Below are 15,401 nucleotides of genomic sequence, written 5' to 3'. Positions count from 1 at the left end.
TTGTATATTCCCCCTGTGACCGCTTGGGATTTCATATGCTCCAATTTCCTCCCACAACCCAAAGATATGTACATCGATAGGCTAATTGCTTGAAGTGTGTGGGTGAGGGGTAGAATCCGGGAGGACAAAAATCAATGGGGAAGTGGAGAAAATAGGTTGTTGGGAATATTTGTGGAGAACAAGATTGCATTTCTTCTTTACAGTAAGGAAATATGGATAGTGTTCCAACTTCACAGGACATGTACTGGAGTTCACCATTATAATCCAAACTGGACCTCTGGTGCAATGCAGCAACAGAACGATTGGAAAGAAAAGTGGCCACCTCATTATGTTATGTAATCTGAGCGCTCAAGGATGGAGATGACTTCTTCAAACATTCATTTTTCAGAATTTATTATGCCCTAGGCAATGTGCGCAACAACTCAATGATACAAGTAAACCACTTCAGAGAGAGGTTTGGAGCCAATAACACTGATAATGTCGCGAGTCAAATGTGGGTGGTTAATGTTGTGCCTATCTTTAAGAAAGGTGGTGTTAGAGGCAGGGCCGGATTATGCTAGTGCAGTTATAAAGGGGCCTTACGCTAGCATATTATGCTAACACATGTTATAAAGGGGCCTTAAATACAGGACAAGGTGACATCACCACCCGCGCCCCACGTGACCTCACCCAGCCAGTGGCCACGTGCTCCCGCTACACCAATGACGGCTGCCCAGGCCGGGAGGCAGGTTGCAACCTCCGTTCGGCGAACACACTCGGCTGCGCTCCCCGAACACACTCGGCCCCCTCCCCGAACACACTCGGCAGCGCTCCCCGAACACACTCGGCCCCGCTCCCCGAACACACTCGGCCCCGCTCCCTGAACACACTCGGCCACGAAGCCCCGAACACACTCGGCCCCGCTCCCCAAACACACTCGGTCACGAAGCCCCGAACACACTCAGCCCCGCTCCCCGAACACACTTGTCCTTGCTCCCCGAACACACAAGGCCCCACTCCCCAAACTCCACTCACGTTAATGAGCTCCGTTAGCCTACACTGTCCGGGCCGACAGTGTCGGGGCCTACAGCGGCTTGCGAGCCTAATTTGGGACTCTCAGAGAATGTGTGATGGAGGGGTTTAGTTTAGAGAAACAGTGCAAAAACAGGCCCTTTGGCCCACCGTCCATAACAACCAGCAATTCCTGCATACGGCGGCACGGTAGCGCAGCGGTAGAGTTGCTGCTTTACAGCGAATGCAGCGCTGGAGACACAGGTTCGATCCTGACTACGGGTGCTGCACTGTAAGGAGTTTGTACGTTCTCCCCGTGACCTGCGTGGGTTTTCTCCGAGATCTTCGGTTTCCTCCCACACTCCAAAGACGTACAGGTATGTAGGTTAATTGGCTGGGTAAATGTAAAAATTGTCCCTAGTGGGTGTAGGATAATGTTAATGTACGGGGATCGCTGGGCGGCACGGACTTGGAGGGCCGAAAAGGCCTGTTTCCGGCTGTAGATATATGATATGATATGATATGATACACTAGGGACAATTTTACACATACACCAAGCCAATTAACCTACAAACCTGTACGTCTTTGGAGTGTGGGAGGAAACCGAAGTTCTCGGAGAAAACCCACACGGACACGGGGAGAACGTACAAACTCCATACAGACAGCACCTGTGGTTGGGATCGAACCCGCGTCTCCGGTGTTGCAAACGCTGTGAGGCAGCAACTCTACCACTGCGCCACCGTGGGGAGAATGACGGAGGATTGAGAGAAGAGGGCCGGAGGAGTGGGAGCCGAGGGTGCCAGAGAAGTAGAGACAGGGAGGGCTGGAGGAATGCGGTAGGGCCGGGCCAGAGGAGTGAATAGAGGCGGGACTGGAGGTATAGGGCTGAGAGGGATGGAATAGGGGTAGGAAGTGCTGGAGCAGTGGAAGCTGAGAGGCATGCAAGGTGCGGGTAGAGGAGGTGGTAGAAGAGTGGAGGAGACAGGGCCCCGGAAGTGAGGAGAGAAGGCCGGGGGATTGGTGAAAAAGAGGGCCAGAAGAGTAGAGAGAGAGAGAGAGAGAGAGAGAGAGAGAGAGAGAGAGAGAGAGAGAGAGAGAGAGGTACGGACGGGGAGGGGCTGAGAAAAGGCCGAATGTGAGGGAAAGTGCCTATAGAAATGGAAAGTAAAGGGGGGGGGGGGCATGGAGGGAGGTGTGGGGGAAAGAGGTTCGGAGGAAACGGGAAGAGCATAATGGAGATGCGCAGGGGGGAGAGTGGGATGGAGAAGAGGAGGGAGAGTGGGACAGAAGACTGGGAATAAAGGGGGAAGGTAGATTAGCAGGTGAGGAATGGAACAGTAGCTATTTGGAGGGACGAAAGTCTGGGAGGCGAGAGGGAAGGGGGATTGGGGAGAGAGACGCCCAGGGGAGTGGGGAGGAGAGAGCCAGAGGAGTGGGGAGAGAGAGAAGACCGCAGGAGTGAAGAGAGAGAGAAGGCCCCAGCAAGGAGATGGAGGGGCGCAGGGGTAGGGAAAGAACAGGCCGGAGGTATGCAGAAGAGTGAGCAGTGGAGGATTTGGGGGAGCAAGTGCCACAGGAGTGGGGAGAGAGTGCCGGAGGAGTAGGGAGGAGGGCCGGCGGAGTGGGAGGGATGGAGGGGAGGGTGATGAGGTGGTGAAAGTGGGACAGGGACTTGAGAGAAAAGAGCTGACGAGCGATGAGTGAGAGGGTGGGGATGTGTGGGGAGACAAGGCCAATATTCGTGCAGAGAGGTCCGGAGGAGTGAGGTGTTTGGGTGAGGCCAGAGGTGTGGGGAGTAAGAGGGCCGGAGACTGGGCGGTTGGGCGGTGACACGCCGGCTGCCCATTGGTCAGCGCAGCCCCGCCGCCAACACATTCTAACCGCGGCGGTTGGGGAGCAGCGCGTGCAACACAGCGCCCCTCAGCAAGATGCCGATTTCAAGCATTTAGCTTGCAAACATTTAGTGCGGGGCCCGTAGCAAATGCTACTTTTGCTACTATGTTAATCTGGCACTGATTCGAGGTGAAGGTCTGTAACAAGTGGTCTACCACAGAAAATGGTGCTGGTTCCATTGTTGTTCACTGGTTATATTAACAAATTAGATGTCACTATAAGTGACATGGCTGGAAAGTTTATGAATGACACTAAAATTGGCTGTAAGGTGGACACTGTGGAAGGTTACTGTCCTATGAGGGACTGTCATATGAGGAAAGATTGGAAAGACTGGGCTTGTATTCAGTGGAATTTAGAAGTATGAGAGGAGGTCTTATAGAAACATATAAAATTATAAATGGACTGGACAAGCTAGATGCAGGAAAAATGTTCCCAATGTTGGGGGAATCCAGAACCAGGGGCCACAATCTAAAAATAAAGGGGAAGCCATTTAAAACTGAGACGAGAAAAAAACTTTTTCACCCAGAGAGTTGCGAATTTGTGGAATTCTCTGCCACAGAAGACAGTGGAGGCCAATTCACCAGATGAATTTAGAAGAGAGTTAGATAGAGCTCTAGGGGCTAGCAGAATCAAGAGATATGGGGAGAAGGCAGCATGGATTACTGATTGTGCGTGATCAGCCATAATCACAAAGAATGGCGGTGCTGGCTCGAAGGGCCCAATGGCCTCCTCCTGCACTTATTTGCTATGTTTCTATGTTACCGAAAGATATATAATGGGATGTTGATCAACTGTGCCAATGGGCAGAGGAATGGCATGGAGTTTGTCAGATCAATGCAGGGTGTTGTATTTTGGTAGGACAGACCATGGCAGGACAACGACTTCCTCTACCCGCACCTTGCATGCCTCTCAGCTTCCACTGCTCCAGCACTCCCTGCCCCTACTTCATCCCTCTCACCCCTATACCACGGCAGGACTTACACATTAAATATTAGGGGCCTGGGAAGGTTGCAGAACAGAGAGAGATTGGAGTGTAGATACATAGTTCCTTAATAGTGGTGACACATGTGAACACTTTCCTTCATCACTCAGGGTATTGAGAAGAGTAGGGACATCTTGTTACAGGTGTACAAGATGTTGGTAAGGTCAAATTTAGAATATTGTTTACTTTCCATCACTGTTATAGCAAGGATGCAAAACTGGAAAGGGTGCAAAAAATTACGGCAATGTCACCATGTCTGCATTTAGAGTTATAATGAGAGGCTGAGATTTTATTTCCCTAGAACTTAGAAAGTTGAGGGATGTCCTTATAGAGATTTATAATATCATGATTGGTGTAGATAAGACAAGTAGCCACAGTCACTTCCCTACAATAGGGGAGTCTAAAACTAGAGTACCTTGGCTTAATATGAGATGGGAAAGATTTAAAGAGCCTGCAAAGTTTTTCACACAGAGGGTGGTGGGTATATTACAGTATTTTACAGTACGAGTTTTCCAGTTGGAGTTTCAGTGTAATGAGAGGTTACTGAATAAAATTGCCTTTTAGAGGAGATATTTGCAGCCCTCAGCTTCCTTACGTCTCCATATAATCGGTTTAAAGGGTCAGTACAAGGAATGTTTACTGGAACGTCCAAACTAAGTAGTGGGGGGAGGGGTTAACAAATTGTGAATATGAAGATGAGGTTAAAGGGAATACAGGAGATATTGCAGAAGACTCTCGGAAGAATGGGAACAGAAGTTCTAGAGGGGAAAAGAGATTAAGGGCAGGGCCATTTGTGACCGATGTGAGAGGGGAGGTAAATACAGAAGTTAAAGTGTTGTACTTAAATGCGCGTAGTATAAAAAATAAAGTGGATGAGCTTGAGGCTCAGTTAGTCATGGGCAAGTATGATGTTGTAGGGATCACTGAGACATGGCTACAAGAGGACCAGGGCTGGGAACTGAATATTCAGGGGTACACAACGTATAGAAAAGACAGACAGGTGGGCAGAGGGGGTGGGGTTGCTCTGCTGGTAAGGAATGATATTCATTCCCTTGCAAGGGGTGACATAGAATCAGGAGATGTTGAATCAGTATGGATAGAAATGAGGAATTGTAAGGGTAAAAAGACCCTAATGGGAGTTATCTATAGGCCCCCAAACAGTAGCCTCGACATAGGATGCAAGTTGAATCAGGAGATAAAATTGGCGTGTCACAAATGTAATGCTACGGTGGTTATGGGAGATTTCAACATGCAGGTAGACTGGGAAAATCAGGTTGGAAATGGACCCCAGGAAAGAGAGTTTGTAGAGTGCCTTCGAGATGGATTCTTAGAACAGCTTGTACTGAAGCCTACCAGGGAGAAGGCAATTCTGGATTTAGTGTTGTGTAATGATCCTGATCTGATAAGGGGACTAGAGGTAAAAGAGCCATTAGGAGGCAGTGATCACAACATGATAAGTTTTACTCTGCAAATGGAAAGGCAGAAGGGAAAATTGGAAGTGTCAGTATTACAGTATAGGGATTACAGAGGCATGAGGCAGGAGCTGGCCAAAATTGACTGGAAGGAGGCCCTAGCAGGGAAGACGGTAGAACAGCAATGGCAGATATTCCTGGGAATAATGCAGAGGTTGCAGGATCAATTTATCCCAAAGAGGCGGAAAGACTCTAAGGGGAGTAAGAGACACCTGTGGCTGACAAGGGAAGTCAAGGACAGCATAAAAATTAAGGAGAGGAAGTATAACATAGCAAAGAAGAGTGGGAAGACAGAGGATTGGGACTCTTTTAAAGAGCAACAAAAGTTAACTAAAAAGGCAATACGGGGAGAAAAGATGAGGTACGAGGGTAAACTAGCCAATAATATAAAGGAGGATAGCAAAAGTTTTTTTAGGTATGTGAAGAGGAACAAAATAGTCAAAGCAAATGTGGGTCCCTTGAAGACAGAAGCAGGGGAATTTATTATGGGGAACAAAGAAATGGCAGACGAGTTAAACCGTTACTTTGGATCTGTCTTCACTGAGGAAGATACACACAATCTCCCAAATGTTCTAGGGGCCGGAGAACCTAGGGTGATGGAGGAACTGAAGGAAATCCACATTAGGCAGGAAATGGTTTTGGGTAGACTGATGGGACTGAAGGCTGATAAATCCCCAGGGCCTGATGGTCTGCATCCCAGGGTACTTAAGGAGGTGGCTCTAGAAATAGTGGAAGCATTGGAGATCATTTTTCAATGTTCTATAGATTCAGGATCAGTTCCTGTGGATTGGAGGATAGCAAATGTTATCCCACTTTTTAAGAAAGGAGGGAGAGAGAAAACGGGTAATTATAGACCAGTTAGTCTGACATCAGTGGTGGGGAAGATGCTGGAGTCAATTATAAAAGACGAAATTGCTGAGCAGTTGGATAGCAGTAACAGGATCATTCCGAGTCAGCATGGATTTACGAAGGGGAAATCATGCTTGACAAATCTACTGGAATTTTTTGAGGATGTAACTAGGAAAATTGACAGGGGAGAGTCAGTGGATGTGGTGTACCTCGACTTTCAGAAAGCCTTCGACAAGGTCCCACATAGGAGATTATTGGGAAAAATTAAAGCACATGGTATTGGGGGTAGGGTACTGACATGGATAGAAAATTGGTTGACAGACAGAAAGCAAAGAGTGGGGATAAATGGGTCCCTTTCGGAATGGCAGGCAGTGACCAGTGGGGCACCGCAAGGTTCGGTGCTGGGACCCCAGCTATTTACGATATACATTAATGACTTAGATGAAGGGATTAAAAGTACCATTAGCAAATTTGCAGATGATACTAAGCTGGGGGGTAGTGTGAATTGTGAGGAAGATGCAATAAGGCTGCAGGGTGACTTGGACAGGTTGTGTGAGTGGGCGGATACATGGCAGATGCAGTTTAATGTAGATAAGTGTGAGGTTATTCACTTTGGAAGTAAGAATAGAAAGGCAGATTATTATCTGAATGATGTCAAGTTAGGAAGAGGGGATGTTCAACGAGATCTGGGTGTCCTAGTGCATCAGTCACTGAAAGGAAGCATGCAGGTACAGCAGGCAGTGAAGAAAGCCAATGGAATGTTGGCCTTCATAACAAGAGGAGTTGAGTATAGGAGCAAAGAGGTCCTTCTGCAGTTGTACCGGGCCCCGGTGAGACCGCACCTGGAGTACTGTGTGCAGTTTTGGTCTCCAAATTTGAGGAAGGATATTCTTGCTATTGAGGGCGTGCAACGTAGGTTCACTAGGTTAATTCCCGGAATGGCGGGACTGTCGTATGTTGAAAGGCTGGAGCAATTAGGCTTGTATACACTGGAATTTAGAAGGATGAGGGGGGATCTTATTGAAACATATAAGATAATTAGGGGATTGGACACATTAGAGGCAGGAAACATGTTCCCAATGTTGGGGGAGTCCAGAACAAGGGGCCACAGTTTAAGAATAAGGGGTAGGCCATTTAGAACGGAGATGAGGAAGAACTTTTTCAGTCAGAGAGTGGTGAAGGTGTGGAATTCTCTGCCTCAGAAGGCATTGGAGGCCAGTTCGTTGGATGCTTTCAAGAGAGAGCTGGATAGAGCTCTTAAGGATAGCGGAGTGAGGGGGTATGGGGAGAAGGCAGGAACGGGGTACTGATTGAGAGTGATCAGCCATGATCGCATTGAATGGCGGTGCTGGCTCGAAGGGCTGAATGGCCTACTCCTGCACCTATTGTCTATTGTCTATTTTCTATTAACTGGACTCCTGTGATACAATTAGACCGGTGTTGTTCTCCTTGGAGCAGAAAAGGCAAGGAGATTTGATAGAAGTGGACAAGATCATCGCTGGCATACGCTTGATAAATCAAGTAGTCAGACATAATCTTCCCTGAATAAATCAATTTTTCACAATCCCTGATTAGACTCATAGTCATAGAGTGATACAGTGTGGAAACCAGGCCCTTCGGTCCAACTTGCCCACACCCCACACCTGCCTGCATTTGGTCCATAACCCTCTAAACCTGTCCTATCCATGTACCTGTCTGTTTCTTAAACGTTGGGATAGTCCCAGCCTCAACTACCTCCACTGGCAGCTTATTCCATACACCCATCACACTTTGTGTGAAAAAGTTACCCTTCAGATTCTTATTAAATCTTTTCCCCTTCACCTTAAACCTATGACCTCTGGTCCTCGATTCACTTACTCTGGGCAAGTGCATCTACCTGATGTATTGCTCTGAACTGGATTGTCCTGAGGTTCCAGATCATTGTTGGAGCTTCACTCATCTGGAAACTGGACAACATTCTATCATACCAGTGATTTGAACACTAAAGATGGTGGAAAGGCTATGGGACATCAAGAGGTAGGACACTTTAGTTTAGTTTAAAGATGCAGCGCGGAAACAGACCCTTTGACCCACCGAGTCCGCACCGACCAGCAATCCCCGCACATTAACACCAGTGACAATTTTACACCAAGCCAATTAAGTACAAACCTGTACATCTTTGGAGTGTGGGAGGAAACTGAAGCTCTTAGAGAAACCCACGCAGGTCACGGGGAGAACGTGCCAACTCCGTTCAGACAAGCACCCGTAGCAAGGATTCAGCCCGGGTCTCTGGCGCTGTAAGCACTGTAAGGCAGCAACTCTACTGCTGCACCATTCTCGATGAAGAATATCCAACCACATCTCTAATTTGTGCCGCAGTATTTACGTAGCTAGTCCAGTATATTTTTGGTCAATAATGTCCTGGTGTGATATTGTTTTTGTGCGACTTGGTGATGCCAATGTTGTTGAATAATTGAAAATTTGCAACACAAAGCAGGTATTTAGCCTAATTTGTTCATGTCAATTGAAAAAGGCAACCAGCCTAAATTCAGCATCTAAGAAAGATCAAGGGTAGACGATTAGACAATCTCCAGTTGGTAGTCATCATTGCCTGCTACTTGTCAGCCCATGTCTGAATGATGTCCAGGTTTATCAACATGCATGAATTAGCTGCTTCATTTGCAGAGGATTTGCAAACAGAACTGAACAATGCACATTCATGATAGAACATCCCCACTTTTAACCTTATTAGGGAAAGAAGATTATTGATGAAGATGAAGTTGCTGAAGATGCTTCGACATTATTACTGAGCTGAAAAACTCCTGCAATGGCACGTCCAATTGAGGATTAACCTCCAATAACCACAACTATCACCCTTTGTACGAAGGATGACTCCACATGGTAGAAATTAGTAGGAAAAGGGCAATTTAGTCCACTTTTCTTCAAAACAACGCCATGAGATCTTTCGTACAAAGTGGATGGAGCCTGGATTCAAATAATCAACCAAGTGAATAGCATTCCCTTGGTACTCCAGAGACGCTGAATGGCCTGTCCCACTTAGGCGATTTTTTAGCAGACTGCCGGCGACTGTCAAAGTCGTAGCAGATTGCCAAAATTTTCTTTTACCCTACGACAATGACCACGATAATGCCGAGTCAGGTCGAGAACACACCGTCTTCAGAAACATCGCAAAATTCCCACACTTATCAATGCTTCTCCGGCGTCCTAATTTTCGCTGAAATCGCTGACAAGTCTATAATTACTTGAGAGTTTTGAAATATAACATCTTGAAAACCAAGCTTCACGGTAACAAGGAATAAACTTGATTGACTTCCAGTTTACTAATAGCAGTATTAAGAAATTTAATTTTAAACGTGGTTAAATGGATTTTTGTGGGCATTCTTTGAAAATGTACAGGAGATGCATATCTGGTTTCTGGGTTGCATATCTGGGTTGGGAGCCTACTTTAAATGTAATTGCTGATGGCCATAAACACCACGAAATTCCCACGCTTACCTGACCGTCAAACTGTCGCTTCCAATCTACCTGTCAAATGTCCTGACGGTAAATAAATTGGTTAAACACAAGTATTTTATGGTATCTTCAAATTACTTTACTTAATTTAATATTACATGTTTCTAAATGCATCTAAGACAAGCTAGCAAACCTGGGGACAGCATGTGACAGCGCCCGCAATAAGCAACGATACCTGGCGACAAGCCAGCTGTCGCCGAGAAATTTCAATCCGGTTGATTTCTCAGCGACGTGCCGAGATCCACTACGATTCTTTGAAGACTCCTCACGATCATGCCCGCGACACCACGGCGAACTGTCGGCGACAGCCTAGTCGCCGGCAGTCGCCTTAAAATCGCCTAAGTAGGACAGGCCCTTAAAGATCTTTACAAACAGTTCAGAAGAGGTTTATTTAAAAATGAATGCCTTCTCCTTTCTTCAAACGATTGCACTTTGATTCATGGCACGCAGACAACACTGCAAAATCTGATTAGATTAATGAGTTAACAAAAGTGCTCAAGATGATTGGCTTTCACTAACAAATTAAATGTGTATACGTTCTTTGCTGAGTGTTGTAACTTTATCCACAAGTTCTAGAACTTGCTCGCTCAATATCCAAATCACCCCTTTCAGTTCGTAAAAGATTTTCAAAAACATATTAAAGAATATGGGGAATTCGAACACATTAGGCAGGTATAAATTGTCACAACACACAGTAAACACGTGGATATGCATTTAGCGTATCCGTACTCTCCGTATGGACAGCACCCATAGAATCAAACCCGGGTCTCTGGTGCCGTGAGGCAGCAACTCTATCACTGCACCACCGTGCCACTTTCTCTTTTGTAATCTCTCTCTTTCTCTCTCAAGCTGACGTGGTGTCAATGGTTATGGGGAGAAGGCAGAAGAATGGGGTTAGGAGGGAGCCATAGATAGATCAGCCATGATTGAATAGCGGAGTAGACTTGATGGGCTGAATGGCCTAATTCTGCTCCCATCACATGACCTTATGACATTGGCATGGGAGGCAAATCCTCCTTGGGTGAGATATTATTTTAAAGCCTTTCAGTTAGAATGATCTAAAAAGCACTGCCAGAAAGGATAGTGGACACAGATTCAATAGTGCTCAATTTTTTAATTTATCATAGCCTTGAATATACTCAATAATTGAGCATTCTTCTCAAATAGAGAATGGCTAAAATACAATGCACTGTGTAAGGAAATTTCTCCCTATTTTCACTCCAAAAATGCCATTGCCTTGTTCTACATCTCCTTTTTAAAGAAAAGCACGGTAATGTCAAGCCTGTCATTCTCTTAGAAACCAAAGATCACTTCATAATATTCTAAACCTTTCTGAGTAGAAGCTAATCTCTCGTTTCTCAGTTGCCAATCTGATACTTTTTTTGTTCTGACATATATCTTTGCCTGCACAGTGCTTCAGAAGTAGTTCCGCAATGCCCCTTACAACAGGTGGACTTCTGCACCCCAAATCACTTGTAATAAAGGCAAACAGATTGCAGCATCCCTAATTGCTTGCTGCACTTTGTTTTGCTGTATGTTTAGTCTGCATGAACAAACCTCTTCCAGTGTCACTGCTTCATTTTGTCTGACTGGAATAGTTTGACATTTCAGACAAGCACTCATATTCCCCAAAAGGGTTTTTCAGGTGGGAAGTAGTTATTTTTCATAAGTATTATCGCTTTTCATTTGGAGTAAGGGATTAGAGGATGGGGGTTATTTATGGAAATCACAGGGTAACGATTAATACTAATTCACGGTTAAAAAGTCTTTCCCCAATTCTAATCTATTTGGTGAACTTAAATATTAAAATAGCCAGATCCACAGGTGCTGTCATGAGAAATCTGTCCCTCAGGCATTGGACCCTAAGTTATTATTACTTCAGTGTGCTGACTCACTCACATAGCTCATTTGGAATGAAGCTGGTGACATTTCGGTTGTTTTTAAAAGGTAACGCTGCGAAGAATTTTTCATGTACACCAACAACAATTCGCATTACCCTGGCATCACTCCCACATAGCGAAATATCACAAGAGCTGCACAGTCGACAAGTGAAAGACAGCAACAGGGATAGAGCAGGTGGCATGAGTGCCAGGGGGTGTGAGCACTTGAGCAACAAATTTCCTCGGTGTGAAAATATGGTTCTCAGCATCACTTCCAAATGGATAAATCAGAACATAATGTGTAAAATTAAATCAATTCATGCACCGAAAATCCAAAGACATACCTAAGCATAGCTCCAAATCCTTTCTTCTTGGCTTTCTTTTCTTGACTCTCGTTTTCCTTCTTTTTGTCCTTTCCTTTTGCTTTCGTTTTCACCTTTTTTTTCTTCTCTTTCTTCTTTTTCCCTTTCTTTGTCTTACCATCAGAGCTCTCCACATCTTCAAGCTCAGCGGTCCCCTGTAAAGCGGATTCACTGCCCGGGGTCTCATGGCCTGACTGAGAGCTGTCTTCAGAATCTGCTGTAGGTACATGAAAAGATATAACTGTGTCAAAAATAACTCAATTGTGTAAAACCATTCTTTATTATTTAAAACATTGCATTTTGAACACTTTTGTGGTTTTCCACCACTTGCTTTTTCCGATGCATCCAAATACAACCTCAAATTAAGTTGCTTGCATTAATATCTTGAGGCCAATTATTAAGAATCAGTGGTGGACAGTACAGGTGGGAGCTATAAGAAAATAACAGCAGATGCTGATACAAATCGATTTATTTACAAAATGCTGGAGTAACTCAGCAGGTCAGGCAGCATCTCGGGAGAGAAGGAATGGGTGACGTTTCGGAGCTAGTTATTTCTCAAAAGTATTATCGCTTTTTATTTGGAGTAAGGGATTGGAGGATGGGGGTTATTTATGGAAATCACAGGGTAAAGATTAATACTACTTCACGGTTAAAAAGTCTTCCCCAATTCTAGAACTTAAATAATAAAATAGACAGATCCACAGGTGTTGTCATAAGAAGATTGTCCCTCAGGACACTCTTCCATTTCCATGTTTGTCGGCTACAAGGCTATGGGCTTGATCTCCATTCTTAAGACTTGCTGATGACACTGTGGTGGTGGGCCGGATCTCCAACAACGATGAGAAGGCCTACCGGGAGGAGGTGGCTGATCTGGCACTCTGGTGTCAGGACAATAGCCTCCTCTTGAATGTCACTAAAACAAAGGAGCTGATTGTGGACTTCAGAAGGGCTAAACATCCAAGGACGTACACGCCACTCGAGATAAATGGGTCTATTGTGGATAGGGTGAGCAGTTTCAAATACTTGGGAGTCCGCATCGCAGAGGATCTGACGTGGGCAACGCACATTGCCGCACTGGTGGGTAAGGCTAAGCAGCGCCTTTACCACCTTAGACAACTGAAGAAATTCAGAGTGTCGCTGAGGATCCTTCATTGCTTCTACTCTGGGGCTGTAGAGAGCATCCTGTCCGGCAACATTACAGTCTGGTTTGGGAACAGCTCTGCCCAGGACAGGATGGCCCTGCAGAGAGTAGTGCGTTCGGCGGAACGCACCATGGGAACTACACTCGTCCCCCTGCAGGACCTATACATCAGGAGGTGCAGATCCAGAGCAAGCAAGATCATGAGGGACCCCTGCCACCCCAGTAACGGACTGTTCCAGATGCTACGATCAGGCAAACGCCTCCGCTGTCACGCTGTGAAAACGGAGAGGATGAGACGGAGCTTCTTCCCACAGGCCATCAGGACTGTCAACTTTTATAACCCCAGAGACTAAATTTTTGTCGACACTTTTTGTGCTATGTTTAGTAACTTATTAACTTTATTTATATGCTGTAACTGTAATTCTATTTGTGCACAACCCGCAGGCATTGCCACTTTCATTTCACTGCACATCGAGTATGTGTATGTGACAAATAAATTTGACTTGACTTGACTTGAGGATGTGTACTTTACCATTGTGCTATAGTTGGAAAGTTGTGAATTTTCTTGGCTGAAACATTATAATGGCAGAGAGAATGTTGTCATCACTCTCTCAAGTGAATGCAAAAGGTCCCCTGGCACATCTTCAATGTAGAGCAAGACCACCCTTCCTGGAGTTCTGATCAAATATTTGCCAAATATCATGAAACATAAAGATTCCATCAGCACATCTGCCCTCATTCTGCTAGCCTACCACTATTCCCTTAAATTCCCTTTACAGCATATAATCCCCCAACATTTTTACCACCCCCAACGGGATCCCACTACTGGCCACATCTTCCCATCTCCACCCCTGTCTGCTTTCCGCGGAGACCATTCCCTCCGGAACTCCCCGGTCAACTTGTCCCTTCCCACCCAAACCTCCCCCTCCCCAGATACTTTCCCCTGCAACCGCAGGAGATGCAACACCTGTCCCTTTACCTCCCCCCTCGACTCCATCCAAAGACCCAAACAGCCTTTCCAGGTGAGGCAGGGGTTCACTTGCACCTCCTCCAACCTCATCTACTGTATCCGCTGTTCCAGGTGCCAACTTCTCTACATCGGCGAGACCACCATTCAATATGATCATGGCTGATCATTCACAATCAGTACCCCGTTCCTCCCTTCTCCCCATACCCCCTGACTCTGCTATCTTTAAGAGCTCTATCTAGCTCTCTCTTGAAAGCATCCAGAGAATTGGCCTCCACTGCCTTCTGAGGCAGAGAATTCCACAGATTTACAACTCTGACTGAAAAAGTTTTTCCTTATCTCCGTTCTAAGTGGCCTACCCCTTATTCTTAAACTGTGGCCCCTGGTTCTGGACTCCCCCAACATTGGGAACATGTTTCCTGCCTCTAATGTGTCCAATCCCTTAATAATCTTATATGTTTCAATAAGATCCCCTCTATATTCCCATCCTTCTATATTCCCTTGAAACCATAATGGGAAGTCACAATTGCACTGCTTTTTGTGGGAACTACTTTTCATATAAAATCAAGTGAGTATTGGTGTAGTGTCAATCAGAACAGACATTCACTTGAGGACATAAAACGCTAGAGTAACTCAGTGGGTCAGGCAGCATCACTGGAGAACATGGATAGGTGACGTATAGTGGAGGAAAGAACTGCAGATGCTGGTTTAAATCAAAGATAGACACAAAATGCTGGATTAACAGGGGGCAGGCAGCATCTCTGCAGAGAAGGAATGGGTGACGTTTCGGGTCCAGACCCTTTATCAAACTAGTAAGGGAAAGGGGAAATGAGAGATGTAGACAGTGATGTAGAGAGATATAGAACAAATGAATGAAAGATATGCAAAAAAGTAACGATGATAAAGGAAACAGGCCATTGTTAGCTGTTTGCTAGGTGAGAACCTGACGTTTCGGATCGGGACCCTACTTTAGACTAAAGAAGTCTAAAGAAGGGACCCGAACCGAAACATCAATGATCCGAAACATCACCCATTCCTTCTCTCCGGAAATGCTGCCTGTCCCGCTCAGTTACTCCAGCATTTTGTGTCTACCATCAGCTGTCCATGTTCTCCAGAGCTGCTGCCTGACCCACAGAGTTATTCCAGCACTTTGTGTCCATTTGTGCAAACCAGCATCTACAGTACCTTGTTTCAACAGCCAACTCAATTGAATTGGGTTAGGAGCAATGAACTGAATAATTGAGACTGTAGATAAGAATTTAAACTAAATAGTGGGCTCAAGGATTCTTGTGGGGGAAAATCTAGAAATTTAAAGAGAAAGAGACAAGGGTACAATGTAGTTAAGTGGGGCA

General features: G+C 45.6%; 1 protein-coding gene across 3 annotated transcripts in view; it reads right to left on the bottom strand.

The window, feature by feature from the left end:
- The window catches only part of LOC144595861 (partitioning defective 3 homolog B-like), a 916,989-nt gene that overhangs the window by 339,755 nt on the left and 561,833 nt on the right, over positions 1-15,401 (bottom strand). For all 3 annotated transcript variants that reach the window (XM_078403665.1, XM_078403667.1, XM_078403666.1), the window contains one exon: positions 11,924-12,158. In XM_078403665.1, the coding sequence (XP_078259791.1) occupies positions 11,924-12,158 (235 nt within the window). The remainder of the gene's footprint in view (positions 1-11,923; positions 12,159-15,401) is intronic.

Source organism: Rhinoraja longicauda, chromosome 8, assembly GCF_053455715.1.
Source record: "Rhinoraja longicauda isolate Sanriku21f chromosome 8, sRhiLon1.1, whole genome shotgun sequence".
Lineage (NCBI taxonomy): Eukaryota > Metazoa > Chordata > Chondrichthyes > Rajiformes > Arhynchobatidae > Rhinoraja > Rhinoraja longicauda.
This window is presented reverse-complemented; position numbering and strand designations above follow the sequence as displayed.